This window comes from Ovis aries, chromosome 2 (genome assembly GCF_016772045.2).
Source record: "Ovis aries strain OAR_USU_Benz2616 breed Rambouillet chromosome 2, ARS-UI_Ramb_v3.0, whole genome shotgun sequence".
NCBI classification, from domain to species: Eukaryota; Metazoa; Chordata; class Mammalia; order Artiodactyla; family Bovidae; genus Ovis; species Ovis aries.
The window spans coordinates 216,770,273-216,789,565 of NC_056055.1; the positions used below are offsets into that span (position 1 = coordinate 216,770,273).

At 39.0% G+C, this 19,293-nt stretch overlaps 1 protein-coding gene across 1 annotated transcript in view; it reads right to left on the minus strand.

Moving 5' to 3' along the window:
- Positions 1-19,293, minus strand: part of BARD1 (BRCA1 associated RING domain 1) — a 92,632-nt gene that overhangs the window by 51,893 nt on the left and 21,446 nt on the right. Inside the window, exon 4 of the mRNA XM_012145486.5 lies at positions 5,775-6,733. Coding sequence (XP_012000876.2) covers positions 5,775-6,733 — 959 coding nt within the window. The remainder of the gene's footprint in view (positions 1-5,774; positions 6,734-19,293) is intronic.

Below are 19,293 nucleotides of genomic sequence, written 5' to 3' on the forward strand. Positions count from 1 at the left end.
TTTGAACTGTGGTGTTGGAGAAGACTCTTGAGAGTCTTTTGGACTACAAGGAGATCCGAGCAGGCTATCCTAAAGGAATCAGTCCTGGGTGTTCATTGAAGGACTGATGTTGAAGCTGAAACTCCAACACTTTGGCCAACTGATGCAAACAGCTGACTCACCTGAAAAGACCCCGATGCTGGGAAAGATTGAGGGCAGGAGGAGAAGGGGACAACAGAAGATGAGATGGTTGGATGGCATCACCAACTAAATGGACATGAGTTTGGGTAAACTCCGGAAGTTGGTGATGGACAGGGAGGCCTGGCATGCTGTGGTTCATGGGGTCGCAAAGAGTCGGACACAACTGAGCGACTGAACTGAACTGAACCCTGAAATGTATAGCTGATTTGCAGATTGCTTCTTTTTCATACTCAATCTGTTTTTTCCTCCCTAATTCTGAAAAGTCTGTCATATTTTCTCCTTCTCCTTTATGTAGATGTAATGTCATGCGCATAAATAAAATTATGATAATTTGATAGCGTCCACAGTAACAGGGTAAGCTTGAACCAATATATAGTTTCCAGGAAATAAATTCACTTCTGCTTCCGATTTCTTGGAATTACTTTAAAACAGAAATACTCTCAAACAGAATATTTTCTGAGTAATAAGAACTTCTAGGCTTCTTACAATTTATAAGAATAATTGAGATTCTCTTAAACCACAGAAGGAGGAAAAATCATAGGAAACAGTATTTACCAAGGCTTATAAAAATTTTTAAACAGACTTGATGTTTTCAAATAATACTTTAAAGGGAACATGTGTCACACTGAATCTTCTTATTGCTAACCTTTCATTCAAAGGAAATATTCTTCACGTATTCATGCATATGGCATCAACATAAGTTAACTTTTCAAAAACAAACACACTCACACACAAAACTTTTTCCTTATAAAGGTAAGCGCTTTAGAATAAATATCTGTATAAAAATAATACAGGACAGTAAAGTACAACAATAATAATACCTACCCAAAGTGGCACTTGTTGTAAAGAAACTGCCATCGTGATAGATTCAAGAGATGTGGGTTCAATAACTGGGTCGGAAAAGTTCCCTGGAGTACGAAATGGCAAACCACTCCAGTATTTTTGCCTGGAGAATCCCATGGACAGAGAAGCCTGGTGGGCTACTGTCCATGGGGTCACAAAGAGTCAGACATGACTGAGTACTTACACACAGCAACACCCAAAACGGTTAAGTTTTTACACATAAATGAATTAACCAGGTACCTAACGTTTCTCCTTTTAGCAATTAAGTACTGTTGTTGCCAACTTGAAGACAAAGGAAAAGGGTCACATACCCAGGAATGTGAGTCTCTAGAACCTGAGAACAGCTCTTAGCTATGAGCCAGCAAGAAAACAGGATCTCAGCACTATAACCACAAGGAAGTATACAGTTCCTGCGAATAAACCAGATAAGCAAGGAAATGGGTTCTCTCTTAATGCCTCCAGAAAATAACACAGCCGATGAACTGATTATAATCTGGTGAGACTCATACCAGACTCTGACACAGAAAGCTGTAAGAAAACTAATTTGCTTGTTTAACTCACTAAATTTGTGGTTACTAGTTATGACAGCAACAGGAAGCTATTTCAAGTGGCTAGGGCAAGAAAACACAAGTAACTTCCACTAGGGTGATAGCTACGGCCAACAAAGATGCCCAAAGTAGGTATGGGGCAAGATATTAAAGAATTTTAGTAATGATGTGGCCAGGCTCAAAGGTCCTTCTATAAAGCCATCACTGTAGCAAGGGATGCTAACCAGCCCAACAGAAGAGTAGAACTCCTATGGGATTCTCAGACCTCAGCACATCCACCAGGTGTACACCGTGCAACGGTGCACTCTTAGCATCTGGGGGAAACAAGAATGTGGGCACTGCACGTTTACAAGATGTTTCTGGAGAAAATAACAACGACAACAAAATCTGTCTCTGACAGCAAAACACTGCATCTGTTCTGTCGACCTGCAATGCCATCAGATCCGTTTTCATCACGCGGCTGCTGTCACTCCTTCCTTTTCCCTGCGCTTTGTCCCACGTTATAGTATAGCTGACCCTTAAATAACACAGATTTGAACTGCATGGGTCCACTTAAACACACATTTTTTTCAATAAATATACTGGGAAAATTTTCAAAGTTTGTGACATTTTGAAACAACTTGCAGACACACCAGGTAGCATAGAACTGTCGAAAAGAATAAAGAAAAGTTAGGTATGCCATGAATGCATAAAATATATGTGGATAACAGTTGATCCTTACCCTGATCTATGCTGGTATTTAAATTAAATTAATAATGCATTAGTATTCTTACTCTTTTATAATTTTGCTCTCAAAGAACTACACTACCATTCAAGATGCCTCTCTGTACAGCATGCCTCTCTCTTGCAAATGGAGAAACTGCACATCAGTCTATCATCACAGGTAAGTCATTTTTTAAAAAATGTAACAATATTTCCAATAGTGTATTAAGAGTATGACACTGTGGGCCATAAAAATCTTATGATTCACTTACAGAGTATAGGCTGGGCTACAGTGATGCAACTGTATCAATTACACTAGTCTACCATAAAGCAATCACATTGCTGCTTCACTATCAATGCATGAATCATTATACCTGTTAATAAATATGAATTTCTTTTTCACAATATCTCATTTTTGATGTCTAGTGTTAGTATTCCATATACCAAGTACACTATTTTATATCGTACAAGACAACACTGATGTATGTACTGACTGACTATAACATAAACTAATGTTCTTTTGTATTGTATAAAAGCAGCACAGTATCATAAATGTTTTCCTTATGAGTTTCTTAATTAACACTTATCTCTAGCTTCCTTGGGATTCTCTTGTGGTTCAGTTGGTAAAGAATCCACCTGCAATGCGGGAGACCTGGGTTTGATCCCTAGGTTGGGAAGATGCCCTGGAGAAGGGAATGGCTAACCACTCCAGTATTCTGGCCTGGAGAATTCCATGGACTATATGGTACCACGGGGTCACAAAGAGTCAGACATGACTGAGCAACTTTCACTTCTAGCTTCCTTTATTGTAAGATTATAGTATATAATACTTATAGAAAATATGTATTCATTGACTGTTTATATTACCAGTAAGGGCTTCTAGTCAATAGATGGCTATTAACTTTTTAAAGAATCCAAAGTTATGCGTGGATTTTGACTGTGTCGAGGTCAGCCCTCCTAACCTCTGCCTTGTTCAAGAGTCAACTGCAGTTTTAACTTTAGAGTCACCTCAAATCCTTTTCTGAAGTAGGTGGATAGAAAGCATAAACAAGACAGCAGTACCGCAGCAATCGGTTTTCAAGTACACACGGATTATTCATTCTGGGTTGCAAACAAAAAAATCAAGATAGTAAGTGAAATGAATACTATTTATAAAAAGATAAATATACTGATAAATTTGTTGATTTTTCTTCAAGTATTTGTTTTGACTATTAAAATCAAGCTGAGATGGGAGCATACATTCTACTTATAAAAAATTTTTCAAAGAACATTACTGTTAAATAGATATTTTAAAAACAATAGCAATCAATTAACTTTTCTTAAAGGTACTGTATCAGAATCTGCCAGTGAGTGACAAAACAGTATCTGATAAGTTGGAGAGAATCAAAATTCTAGTTCTGGCATTACAATTTCTAAGTAAAATGACAATCTGACAAAACTTGCATTGAAGCAATCTTGAACATTATCAATGGAGAAAATTCACCAAGACAGCATCATGCCACCATATTTTCCTGCCTTAGTATTCCCCTGGGCTTTTTTCCACGGCCCATGTTGAGCATAGATAAACTATGGCCTGAAGGCTCAACACCCGATTTTGTGTACAAAACTTTACTGGTTTACAATATTGTCTATGTCTACTCTGGCACTAAAATAGAGTTGAATAGTTAAGACCATATTACTACAGAGCTGAAAATATTCACTTTAATTTCTCCTTTAATAAAGTGTTTGACAAACCACGGCCTGGACTCTAGGTCCTAGAGATCCCCACTAATAAAGATATATGATTCTTATGATTGAAAGAAAAATTCTCTACCAAAGTAAGTGGATGCTTAACTAGTGGTCAGAAAATAATTCCCAGAAAGCAGAATGTAGAAACTAGAGCAATCTACATTCATGTACTAGCTAGAAAAATGAACAAAAGACATTGATTACTATACTAACTACTTATATCTATAAAGCATTAATAACACTATAATGTTAATACTGTTATACCTACTGTAATACACACATGAACGAACATACACACACACACACACACACACACACACACACACATATATATATAAAGAAGACACAAAATAAAGTCTGATTTTTTAAAACCATACCTTGCAAAAATCAGACTGAAATGGAACTAGAGCCAAGTCCAAAAATTCAAGTTGTTCAAAGTATATGGACGGCCTAGAAAATAGTCGTCTTACAGGGGAACCAGACAAAGAATATTCTACATTCATCATGTATTAGAAGAAAAGAAAAACATTAGAAGAAACTTACTTTTGTGTTTTTCCCTTTCTACCAGAAAGAATATATCTGGACTCGGCCTACTCCATGTTCCTCCCAAACATGTTATGATGCTCACCACCTTCATGCTCACGGGTCTCAAGGGGTTCTTTCCAGACCTCCCAAAGTTCTCTACCCATGCAAAAGACCTAAGTTTCCCAGTGAATTTAATGTACGATTAAAAAAAAGCTATCCTAATTCAGTGCTAATCTTTCCTATATTATCGTTTCATAACACCTGCATGAATTCACAAACCAAAGTCTATAAAGCTGTGTCACTAAGCGCTCCCTCTATGTCCAGCACTTGTGTCAATTTCAAAGAGTAACCACTGCAAGTACACCTCATGCTCAGCAAAAGAGGTAGCTTCCAAAAAACAAATATTGCCACTTCTGAGGTACAGAGGCAATAAACAGACATAACTCAAAGAATGGGCTATTGAAAGGAATAGGCTGGCTGTGGGGCCCAGAGAAGTCCCTCTACGGTGAACCACAGGAGTCATTCATGACACTCAAATTTCCAGTCACTGGAGGAATGCCCAGGCCATGCAGTGAGACCTCCCGGACTCTGCACAGGCCCGCTAGGAGGGTCAAACATACAGAAGCTCATGCCTTCTCGAACTGCCCTGAGCTCAGAAGCTGGGTAAAAGACATGTTGCCAGCAGTAAACTTGGCAATGTTGTGTCTATATCCATAAAGCATAAGAAGAATGGGTTAAAAAAAAATGGTAAAAACTGAACAAACCATTGAAAGTGAAAGTTGCTCAGTCATGTCCAACTCTTTGTGACCCCATGGACTACACAGTCCATGGAATTCTCCAGGCCAGAATACTGGAGTGGGTACCCTTTCCCTTCCCCAGGGGATCTTCCCGACCCAGGAATCGAAGCAGGATCTCTTGCATTTCAGGCAGATTCTTTACCAACTGAGCTATGAGGGAAACCCAAACAAAACCATTATGGAATAGAAAAAAACAAAAGCACTTGGCAAAGCTGAAGCTGAAATATGGAAATGCTGGTTTTCTCCAGCAAGGTCATGCTCCTCTGGCCCAGGGACCCTGCTCTGAGGTAGGGTTCAAGTCCTTATCAATTCTTGCTTCCCCGGTTCACAGGAAGTACCACTTATGGTCAGGTTAATTAGCCTAGTAATCGTGTCATTTTTCACAAACTCCAAAGAAAACATTTTATACTGGGTCTCATTGTGAAGCTGTATTTCACAGTAAGCATCCTACCTTAATTGAAGCAATATGGAGCAAAGTCTCTCCTCGATGATTTCTCTTCACAGCTGTAAGGCTAACGGGCCACAGCTTTGTTGCTGAGGGACTACACATCATTCGTCTGTAACTTGGACTGTTGAGGGCAGAAGGCGGCGTACCTGGTGACAGGCTAATGGATTCATCCAATATAGTATGGCTTCTCCTCCTTAATGTGTCCCCAGCTTTTTTGTTTGAAGGTGGTGAAGAACATGCAGGCAATGGCATGTTTTCTGAGAGCACTGTTTGCTTAACAGAGTTTCCACCAGTGCTCCGACTGCTGCTTCTGCATCTCTTAGAAACAGGACTGGAAATTCTGTTGTGATGCCCACGCTGCCCATTACAACCTGATGGCAAAGATTTCTCGGACGGAGGACAGTTTGCAGAGACTGTCTTTTCAGGAGTCACTACTTCATTCTTGCTTTCAGTTTCTGGAGACTCTATATGCTCAGCCAATGGTAAAAAGACTTCAGCCAAGCTTCCGAAACATTCAGATTCTGTTACGGACCCACTTGCTAATAAGTCTATTTCACCATTTATCTGCAGGTTAGGAATCACAGATGGTTGGCTACAGAAGGATACCAGCTTTTCCTTACTTTCCTCTTTGGAGTCAAGGTCACCATCTTCCTTTTCTGCCTCTAAATTCCATTTTTGGTTGACTTCAGCTAAGGTTTTCTTTTTCTGTTTTTTTCTAGATTTTGTGGAAGGCTTCTTAGGCCTCTCAGAAACCTCCACCGGAGGGGTCATAGAGACAAATTCGTACATGGAGGTCTGCTGAGCATTTTCATCATTTTTCACAGAAGGGTGGGTTTGCACTGAAAGTTTACTCACAGTATATCTGACTTTCTTACTTCGAGGACTAAACCACATTTTTATTGAATTCTTCTTACTTTGTGCATCTTTAAATAAACGTTTCCTAGATGTTTCTTCTTTCATATCTGATAGGAAAAAGGAAAAGAAATTGTTACATGAACTTAATCTCTCCTATCTTGAACTCCCAAAGAATTGTGTTGATAGTTCTTCTAAGGTGTATCACCTTTTATTTGTGTACCTCTTCCTTCCTTCCTAGATTATGAAAGCAGATAGCCTCATTCAACAAATATTTACAGAGTCCTATCTGATTTTAGACCATGTTCTAGAAACTTACAGTCCACTGGGAAAGATGAAATATACAAACAAATAATTAGAACATACAGTCTGCTGTATGGAAGTACAGCCATGGGGAAAAGCTATATTAAATAAACAGATTAACAGGTGAGACTTAATAAACAGTAGTCAAAAAAATTAAGACTTATTAGCTGGGGAGGGAATAAAGTCAAGAAAAAAAACAGACTTATTAGCTGATGCTTAATTTTAAAAGAGGACTTTTGAAAATTAATCAATATAACTCACTATAAAACAAACTAAAAAGAAAAATAGGTGGTTTTTCTCAACAGATATAGAAAAATATATACACTGGCCAAATCCAGTATCCATTCATTATTTTTAAAAAGGCTCAGCATTAGGGATAGAAGGAAACTTCATCAACCTGCTAAGGACATCTACAAAACTACACACTGCTAGTGCCATCCTTAATGAGAAAAACTGGACTACTATTTTGTTCCTATTATCTTGTTTCTGTCATCAAGACAAGGCAAAGATGTCCACTCTCATCATTCCTATTCAACATCACACTGAAAGTGTGATAGCACACCAAGGTTAAGAAAAAGATAAAAATCACACGAATTAGAAGATATAAAAATGTATCTGCTCAAAGCTAACTTGATTAGCTATACAGAATATCCCAAAGAATCTCTTAAAAAATCACTAATAAACCAAGTGACTGTTCAAGGTCACAGAATACAAAATCAATATACCAAGTTCAATTGCAACTGTATTCCTACACACTAAAAATGAACATATGTAAACTACCAGACAATGCAAATTCTTGTTGGCAATGTTAAAGACTTCAACACATATGCTAAGAGCAAAAGAAAACCACTAAAATGTTTTGTGTCAATCCGGTGGCATGACTATATCTGTGTTTTTAAAAGATCCCTCTTGGCTGGAGTGTGGGAGAACAGGTTGGAAGAGGGCAAGAACGGATGCAAGAATAATCGTCAAGAGGCAAAGTATTAATACAAGGAGAAGACAACATCCTAGAGAGGTGACAGTCGAGAAAGAAGTAGAATTACTTGAAAAATATTTAGGAGATAAGATTTACAGGATTTGGTGATGAAATGAATAAAGAAAAAGGTGACAAAACAATTCATATGTTTCTGGCTTATAGCACTGGATGCACCTAGAGAAAAAACACTTATGCTGGCAGGGACAATCTGCTCAGGCTCCCGAGCACACTGACATGCTCTTGTGGGGTGTACCAAGAGGGTAAGGCCCTGGATGCTTTTTCCCAGGCCATTTCTCAGGACTGTGTGCAGCAAGCAAACCTGAGGGAGGAGCAGTGTTTCCCCAGGGAAAAAAAGCAGGTCCATTTCTGCTTTCTCTGTGCATGCTAAGGCACTGCAGTCGTGTCTGACTCTGTGCAGCCCTATGGACTCTAGCCCATCAGGCTCCTCTGTCCCTGGGATTCTCCAGGCAAGAGTACTAGTGTTATATAGTCAATTCCCCAAAGCTCTGAGTTCCTTTCCTGTATCGCAACCACCTGTATGTGTAGGAATCCATGATGGGCCCTTTGTCAAGTATCATCACAAATGCAAAGGTGCACTGAGGAATCTCAATGGGAATGTGATAAAATATTTGCAAATTTTTTTACGCATGTACTCTTTCACAAGGCAATTTTATCTCTAGTAACCTATCTTACAAAATATACAAAATATTCATACGTGTGTCTGCAAATCTGGATGTGTGAATGCTAACTGCAGCAATATTTGTAATAGCCCAAATGAGGAAAAAAGTCAGTGTTTATCAACTGGAAATCAGTTAACTATGGAGCATTTATATTACAAAATCTTATGGAGCTGCTATACACATCAACTAACATGCAAAGATCCTCAAGACACTTTAAGAGTAGTACAATCCTATTTAAATTTTAAAAATTCTATTGTGTTTATATTCATATATTTTCATAAATTCATAAAGAAAGATTCAGTTCAGTCCAGTCGCTCAGTCGTGTCCGACTCTTTGCGACCCCATGAACCGCAGCATCCCTGTCCATCACCAACTCCCGGAGTTCACTCAGACTCACGTCCATCGAGTCAGTGATGCCCATCCAGCCATCTCATCCTCGGTCGTCCCCTTCTCCTCCTACCCCCAATCCCTCCCAGCATCAGAGTCTTCTCCAATGAGTCAACTCTTCGCATGAGGTGGCCAAAGTACTGGAGCTTCAGCTTCAGCATCATTCCTTCCAAAGAAATCCCAGGGCTGATCTCCTTCAGAACGGACTGGTTGGATCTCCCTGCAGTCCAAGGGACTCTCAAGAGTCTTCTCCAACACCACAGTTCAAAAGCATCAATTCTTCAGTGCTCAGCCTTCTTCACAGTCCAACTTCTCACATCCATACATGACCACAGGAAAAACCATAGCCTTGACTAGACGGACCTTAGTCGGCAAAGTAATGTCTCTGCTTTTGAATATGCTGTCTAGGTTGTTCATAACTTTTCTTCCAAGGAGTAAGCGTCTTTTAATTTCATGGCTACAGTCACGATCTGCAGTGATTTTGGAACCCAGAAAAATAAAGTCTGACACTGTTTCCACTGTTTCCCATCTATTTCCCATAAAGTGATGGGACCGGATGCCATACTAATAGAGTTTTGCCAAGAAAATGCACTGGTCATAGCAAACACCCTCTTCCAACAACACAAGAGAAGACTCTACACATGGACATCACCAGATGGTCAACACCGAAATCAGATTGATTATATTCTTTGCAGTCAAAGATGGAGAAACTCTATACAGTCAACAAAAACAAGACCAGGAGATGACTATGGCTCAGATCATGAACTCCTTATTTCCAAATTCAGACTTAAATTGAAGAAAGAAGGGAAAACCACTAGACCATTCAGGTATGACCTAAATCAAATCCCTTATGATTATACAGTGGAAGTGAGAAATAGATTTAAGGGCCTAGATCTGATAGACAGAGTGCCTGATGAACTATGGAATGAGTTCGTGACATTGTACAGGAGACAGGGATCAAGACCATCCCCATGGAAAAGAAATGCAAAAAAGCAAAATGGCTGTCTGAGGAGGCCTTACAAATAGCTGTGAAAAGAAGAGAGGTGAAAAGCAAAGGAGAAAAGGAAAGATATAAGCATCTGAATGCAGAGTTCCAGAGAATAGCAAGAAGAGATAAGAAAGTCTTCTTCAGTCATCAATGCAAAGAAATAGAGGAAAAGAACAGAATGGGAAAGCCTAGAGATCTCTTCAAGAAAATTAGAGATACCAAGGGAACATTTCATGCAAAGAAAGATTAGGAAGGTTAACTAAAAACAGTACCTCTGAAAAAGATTTTGTGTTTTTTGGTTGGGAATAAAGGGTAGAGGGGGACTTTCACATGTTACTCTACACACTTTCATACTGCTTACTCAGTTGCTAATAGAATGTTCTCTTATATTTCTTATGTAAATTAAACAAAAAGAAAATAAAACTTGTATAATACAAGTTATATACCTAATTGGTGACTGAGCTGGCACTTGAATTCCTAAGTTCTCACTATGTAAAAATTAAAACTTTTCACTAAATACATGCTATATGTAATACTGTGATTTATAAGAAATATACATTTGGTCTTTGTCCACCATTGTTGTTGCTGTTTAGTCACTAAATTGTGTCCAGCTCTTTTGCGACATCATGGACTACAGCCCGCCAGGCTCCTCTGTCCATGGGATTTCCCAGGCAAGAATACTGGAGGGTGTTTCCATTTCCTTCTCCAGGGGATCTTCCAAACCCATGAACTGAACCTGTGTCTCCTGCATTGGCAGGCAGATTATTTACTACTGAGCCACCAGGGAAGCCCAGTGAACCAGGCACAGAGTTCCTAAAACCCTTGAAATTTCCTATATGAACCACAGGGGCTTCTTTTGTTACATTTAATTGTGTTCCTAGTTACCGAAACAGCTCCAGTAAAAAGATAAAATTGGTGTCTTTTATTATTCATAACAAGCCCTGGTTCAACCACACCTGAGTTTATGTTAATAAGATATCAGAAAGTCCCTAATGTTGGAGGCTGGTTGCCAAGAGAACCGACCTGGATTAGAGGGTTATAACTTTCAATCCCACCCCCTGACCTCCAGGAAGAGAGGGACAGAGGTTGAGCCCATCACCGAAGGCCAATGATTTAATCAATCAAAACTTTGATCAGGCTTCCCTGGTGGCTAAGACCATAAAGAATCTGCCTGCAATGCAGGAGTTTAGTTCAGTTCAGTCGCTCAGTCACGTCGGACTCTTTGCAACCCCATGAATCGCATTCCAGCCATCTCATCCTCTGTCGTCCCCTTTTCCTCCTGTCCCCAATCCCTCCCAGCATCAGACTCTTTTCCAATGAGTCAACTCTTCTCATGAGGTGGCCAAAGTACTAGAGTTTCAGCCTCAGCATCAGTCCTTCCAATGAACACCCAGGCTGGTCTCCTTCAGAATGGACTGATTGGATTTCCTTGCAGTCCAAGGGACTCTCAAGAGTCTTCTCCAACACCACAGTTCAAAAGCATCAATTCTTTGGCGCTCAGCTTTCTTCACAGTCTAATTCTCACATCCATACATGACCACTGGAAAAACCATAGCCTTGACTAGACGGACCTTTTTTGGCAAAGTAATGTCTCTGCTTTTGAATATGCTATCTAGGTTGGTCATAACTTTCCTTCCTAGGAGTAAGTGTCTTTTAATTTCATGGCTGCAATCACCATCTGCAGTGATTTTGGAGCCTAAGAAAATAAAGTCAACCACTGTTTCCACTGTTTCCCCATCTGTTTGCCATGAAGTGACAGGACCGGATGCCATGATCTTTGTTTTCTGAATGTTGAGCTTTAAGCCAACTTTTTCACTCTCCTCTGTCACTTTCATCAAGAAGCTCCTTAGTTCTTCTTGGCTTTCTGCCATAAGGGTGGTGTCATCTGCATATCTGAGGTGATTGATATTTCTCCCGGCAGTCTTGATTCCAGCTTGTGCTTCTTCCAGCCCAGCATTTCTCATGATGTACTCTGCACAGAAGTTAAATAAGCAGGATGACAATATACAGCCTTGACATACTCCTTTTCCTATTTGGAACCAGTCTATTTTTCCATGTCCAGTTCTAACTGTTGCTTCCTGACCTGCATATAGGTTTCTCAAGAGGCACGTCAGGTTGTCTGGTATTCCCATCTCTTTCAGAATTTTCCAGTTTATTGTGATCCACACAGGTTCAATTCCTGTCTTGTGAAGATCCTCTGGAGAAGGAAATAGCAACTCACTCCAGTATTCTTACGCAGAGAATCCCAGGGACAGAGGAGCCTGGTGGGCTACAGTCCATGGTGTCACAAAGTCAGACACGACTGAGCAACTAACACACACACACACACACACACACACACAGACACGACTGAGAGACACACACACACACACACACCCCTATATAAAGAAGTCTCCATTAAAAAAAAAACCCTCCAAAACACACACACACACACACACACACACACACACACACACACACACACACACACACCTATATAAAGAAGTCTCCATTAAAAAAAAACCCTCCAAAACACAGATGGTGAGTTTCCGGGCTGATGCACGTGTGTAGGTGCTGGGGAAGCTGCACACCCAGAAGGGACATGGAAGCCCTTTGCCCCTTCAACATACTTAGCCCTATGGACCTCCTCTTGTCTGGCTGTTCCTGTGGTATATTCTATTATAATAAACCAAGAATCTGATAAGTAACATGTATGCCTGGATTCTGTGAGACACTCTAGCAAATCATTTAAATTCGAGGTGTTGACAGGAGCCTACAATTTATAGCCAGTGGGTTCAGAAGCAGAAACTGGACCTGAGGGTGGCACCTAGGAGGAAGTGGGGGTGGTCTTACGGACTCCTAACCTGTAAGATTTGACACTATCTCCAGGTAGACAGCGTCAGAATTGGGTAAACTTGACACCCAGCTGATGTCACATAATGGCTTGACATGTGGAAACCCACACATCTGGTGTCAGAAGAGAAACAGTACTGTATGTAATAGTAGGGTGAGTGGTGGTGGTGGTGGTTTAGTCGCTAAGTCGTGTCCGACTCTTGCAACCTGTAGCCCACCAGGCTCCTCTGTCCTTGGGATTTCCCAGGCAAGAACACTGGAGCGGATTGCCACTTCCTTCTCCAGGGGATCTTCCCAACCCAGGAACCGAACCTGGGTTTCCTACACTGCAGGCAGATTCTTTACTGACTGAGCTGTGAGGGAAGCCCAGTCGGGTGAGCAGAGGACACATAAGGGGAAGAAAGCTTTTCTTTACACAACTTATAATCTTTATGTGTATTTTATTCTTTCAGACCTACCAATCTTGCCTACTAACAGAGGCTCCAGAAATAGAGAATAACTGTACAGAATTTCACTTTCTGATTCTGGCAGTGGTCCCTCTTCAAGCTCTCTTGTTCTGTTTTTGCCCTTAAGCCCATTCAGTTCAGTTCAGTTCAGTTCAGTCACTCAGTCGTGTCCGACCCTTTACGACCCCATGAATCGCAGCACGCCAGGCCTCCCTGTCCATCACCAACTCCCGGAGTCCACCCAAACTTCTGTCCATCGAGCCGGTGATGCCATCCAGCCATCTCATCCTCTGTCATCCCTTTCTCCTCCGGCCCCCAATCCCTCCCAGCATCAGGATCTTTTCCAATGAGTCAACCATTATTCAAAAATATTCCCTTAACATTCTCTTTTCTCACTCCATATGGACAGGTAAAACCAACCCAGTCAGCCCAGCACAGTGGTGAGCACATAAACAGTGCTCAGAAAACACTGATGAATTGATGAATAAATTATTTGGAATGTTCTCTTAAATTCCCTGATGGCTCAGATGGTAAAGAGTCTGCCTGTAATGCAGGAGACCCAGGTTTAATCCCTGAGTCAGGAAGATCCCCAGAGAAGGAAATGGCAACCCTGTCCAGTATTCTTGCCTAGAAAATCCCACGGACTGAGGAGCCTAGCCAACTACAGTCCATGGGTCGCAAAGAGTCGGACACGACTGAGTGACTTCACTTTCACTTTCATGCTCTCTTAAATCTTGACTGGTATTTATTCAAGGGAGGTTAGAATTCAATTTAAGAGCCAGAGGAAAGTTGAGGAACTGTCCAATTCTCTCATTTTAAATATAAGGAATTCAAAGTTAAAAAGAAAGAACAGGAAGTCTCCCAGCTCCCAATCCAATACTCTTCTCTTCACACACAATTGATTATCAAGAAGCCACTTCAGTTATGAAGAAGAACACCAGAAAAGCAGAGAAACTGGGAAAAAACCACAATCACCAGGACCACCTGACCGGACTGACAATGACCAACAAGTAACTTCACATTTCCTAATGCTTACTCCCCGAATTAACATGGACTGAGTCTCCCATAACTAACTAGGACAGTAGAATAGGTTTTATTTGTCCTGTTTTAAAAAAGAATTAAGAAAGTCATTTGACTAATGTTTTTCTCTTGAAAGGTGTCACTCTTCATTCAAGCTGGAGCACTCACGAGTGCCCAGTCGTGTCTGGCTCTTTGCAACACGATGGACTGTAGCACGCCAGGCTCCCCTATCCACGGGATTCTCCAGGGAAGAATACTGGAGTAGGTTGTCATTTCCTCCTCCAGGGCACCTTCCGAGCCAGGGATGGAATCCGTGTCCCCTGCATTGCCAGGCAGACTCTTTTCCAAGAGTTCTATATAAAATCTTTCTTACATTATGGAATCTAGAGAAAAATTTTAATGAAGTTCTAACACTAAGTTGCTTTGAGAAGAAAACCTACCTATGCATCTTACTCCTGAGGACCGTAACAGCCACTGAGTAGGAAGTAAGCGTGTATGGATGTTACCACAGTGAAACTGTCAAGTGCGTTATTCCTACAAAGCTTTCATACTTAAAGAGATACACAGTAATTTTAATTTCATTTTTCTATTGTTTCTGGGAATACATTTCAACATTTCTCATGTCTTAAAATATTAGCAAGAGAAAATGAAGTTATGAAATGTTATTTTTAATTCCTTTTAGATATTCTTTATTCACAAAGAACAGTTTAAAATTATTTTAATACATGAGAGGATTAATAAACTCTCAGATCTTCCCTAAAGTTCAAAACCCCTTTGGTGTATTCTTTCACCTCATGTTTCTGAAGTACAAAATTCCTATCTTTATAAATAGATCTGCCAAGTAAAAAACAGCACTTTAGACAGATTGAGAAAAATGAAACACTGGATTTTAAAAATCAACTTGTATTTATCTCTGGAGAAATTTCAGAGATATGATCCCTGTCAAGCAAAAAAATTCCGTGAAACCCCCACTCACTCCAAAGAAGCTATTCCTTCCTCCTGGGAATGGAAAAGGAAGCCACTGCACTGAAAAGCCAGTTAACAATAAACCAGCTGGAAGGAGAAGAGGGTATCGGAGTGAAAGCAGACCCTCTAATACCCTTTTTCCATCCGAACTGAACTGATGCTCAGAAAAGTGAAATTAAGACAGGAACTTGGAAATAAAGGCAATCCAAATGAAGATCCATTCACACAGACTTTACATCTAAATTCAACATCTAAATGTCACTTTTCTCTGCAGTGACAAATAGATTTCAAAACTAAGTCCTTTCTAACATAATCTGGAGACGAGAGACAAGGTCAAAATGTTATCAGGATTACTTTTTAAGAAAGACTCGGAATTACAAAGACTTAAAGGTTAATCCTTTGCTAGTCTGTAAAAACTCATACTTGATTTTTTAATTTAATATTAAACACAGGTGATGACATTTTCAATTAAAAACATTGAGTTCTGAAGTCCTTAACAGTTATAAAACTTACAAAATGTAGAATTAGGCATTTTAAAAGAAAATTAAGACTTGCAGGTAGTAATAACATAATTAACTAAAAAAAAATCTAAACCTAAAAAGACAACAGAACTTCAAACTGAAGAGCACATGTTTTCTTCAGTAACAACATAATCAACAACAGACTTTAAAATGCGGAACACAAATAACGGAGTAAATGAAGATAGCATATACTCACGCAATTTACATGTACACAATAATCTTACTAATCTCACTAATCATCCAGCAATAAATTTACTCAGGATGATTTTGATTATGCATCTTGTCCTAACTAAGCAAGAATGACTATAGCAAACACGATTTTAAGTTTTGGATTTTACACAGCATAACTAAGTTAAGAGTGTAAAAAGAGAAAACACCACTACTGTTGGAACATAAATCAAACTATCAACAGCTACAACAGGTTTTATGGGTGAATGCTGTTAAGCATGAATTATCATATTCATTTCATGAAGAAAAATATTGGTTCTTCCTCTACATAGCAAATTTCTTAATGACATATAAAAGAATTCTATTCTCTGAATTTAAGTATTTCTGAGTACTCCACAAAACTCCGAGGAACGGAGATGTACATGCTGCTAAGGAGCTGCTTAGCCAAGAGTTTTGTTAAAATTTAATAATAAACTATAGAAAAGGGAAGCAATTAACAAATGCGATTTAGCTATCATTAATCTACATCAAAGGATTATAATGATGTACATTGTGTGCCTTTCAAATTATTCTCTATTATAGGCTTCACAACAGAAGTTGAGAAATCTCTTTGACAAACTAGCCCCTTATTAAAAATCAAAGGAAAGTACTTTGCTACCATCTGTGCAACATTAACGCCTTCACTAAAGAATGATTATTTTGTAAGTTAAGAAGTATTCAGCTCTATTTAAAACAAAGCAGCAGTGACACAGCTATTCAAATGCTCATCTTCATCTATTATAAAAAAGTCATAGCATATATGAAACACTATGCAATGCGCTACAGAAAGACCAGCATCTCTCCCAAAACCTTTCCTAACAGAAAGGAAAATTGAGACCCATGAAAGCATAATCAAAGTGTTGCTGTTTTTTTTTTTTAAATGTCACCAATACCAACATACGCGTCACAAAACCTGACCAGCACCTGCAATGCCTGATTTAACAAGATGGGGGGCAAGAGAAAATAAAAGCTTAAAAGCTTAATGCCACTCTTAGAAAGCAGATTATGTTTTAAAGAATAAGGTAAAATTACCCATAAATGGTTGTCAGAAAAATTTATGACAATCTCTTCTCTTTAAAGAACACTGAACCAAGAAAAATCTGTTCAAGTATTTAAAAGCTCATTTTAGAAAGGATTACTATAAATTAGGCTTCTTTGTCTCCAGTATGCCATATACCATGTCCATGATTTGACAAGTTCTTCCTAATTACCCATTTTAATTACAGTAATTATATATTTTATAGTAAATGAAAGTAACCAGGTTCATTCGGAAGATAAATTATGAATTACAGGTTTTTAAAAATTAGAGAAAATGTGGCTATGTCCAACCATTCCACTTAATTAATCATATTCAACAGATTACCATTTAATAGAACCATATGATTTTGGAGCTAGAACTCAGGAATCACTTAATCTAATACTTTTATCTTATAATGATATTATTTTCCAAGTTCCTCATTACAAAGAGGATGAACCATTATTTGTCACCAACTATTAGCTCCCTTTACATAGTCATCTAGTTTGCCTTATAATATTTTGGCTTTAGAAGTACTTGCTAGATAAAAAATATATGGAATAAACTATAAAGACACAAAGGGATATACCAAAAGAAACCACCTCAATTCCCTTCAAGACTAAATCTGTTTTGGGTGGCTAAACCTTGAGAGGAAAAGGTGATAATGATGCAACTTACAAGAAGTAGAAAATACTTTGCACCATGGAAATAACACATCCAGATAGAAATTTATACTTCAATATATTTATATTCTAGATACATTTCATCTTCTCTAAATATAGCAAAAGAGATGTTACCATTATAAAATGGATTACTGAAACCAAAATGTAAGAATTTGTTTTAATATTGTTTTAATTAAGTTTAGTCTTTAGGATATGAATTAGTCTTAACACTGCCAATTTTTTTCTAACACAATTCAATGAACTACCCACACTTCTAACAAAAGTATTGTGCTAAATGATAAAACAATAGGCGAGACACAATATTATCATCCTGCATAACCTAGGCCCTCAGTTTCCTCACCTACAGAATTAAAATCCTAAAATTGTGATATAGGTTAGGTAAACAGTGAAATTTCAATTCATTTTAAAGTAAGTAAAATGTTAAAGCCAGCACAGCTCAAGTCTGATAATGACTAATGTAGTCATCATTCATTATAAAAAGGAAAATAAACACAAAGTGGCCTTTGGAAAGTGAATCACTGTAATTCACTCCCCACGCTCCACCTCTGCTCTTAGACGAGAAAGACAGAATTCCGGAAGGCCTCAGGCTCTACACGAAAACTTGTTCTCTACTCAGCAATTTTCCTGCATCTCTTTTTTAATGATGAAATATCAAGGCATTTAATATTCCAAGGTCCATGAAATGTGAAAACCATACTGATAACTCAAACATCACTAACTAATAGTAAAATTCCTTGAGGAGCCCCCTGATTCCTCTTGGCATCACATGGCACACAGACCTCAGTGAGCCAGAAGTGACTACAAGCAACCCACTGAAGGTTATTCTGCTCCCTCGTTAGTATCATCAGAGTTGTCAGTGCTTCTTTTGGGCTAACCTGTGTCTCTCCCAAAATTCACATTTTGAAGTCCTAATACCATTACCTTAGAACATGACCTTATTTGGAAACCAGGCCATTTGCACATATAATTAGTTAAGATGAGGAAGATGGGGCTCTAATGTAATATGAACCCTGATCAAACAAAAAAGGGAAATTTGACACAAACATGCGTATATGGAGAACACCACAAAACCACCTTCTACAAATCAAAGCGAGAAGCCTGGCACTCATCTTTTCCTCACAGACCTCAAAGTAACCAAACTTACCTACCCCTTGATTTCTAGCCTTCAGAACTATGAGACAATAAATTTCTATTGTTTAACCCATCCAGTCTGTGGGACTTTTTTACAGCAGTCCTAGCAAGCTAATATCTGACGATATAGAAGCTGAAGAAGAATCAGATCAGAATATCATGACAGCCACAAACAAAATAGCACCCAAATCTCAAGGCCTGGCCGACATTCCTAAAAGGCCACACATCTTTAAGAACCTGATGCAAGCTACTTTCACAGAGACATGACATTTTTCATATCATACACTTAAGAGAATCACTAATCCCCACCCTCAACACTGCTAAAGATGTGTGGACTCTTGATTAAGAATTCCTGACTAATCAACGGTATGGGGATGGGGAGGGAGCAGATCATACACCCATCTTTTCTAAATATAAAGTAAAACACTATCAGCACTGCCTCTGATAAAGAAGGAAAAGAACACAGATGAACTAATAAAACTTTTCCTCATTGTGCCTTTAAATAGGGTTATGCT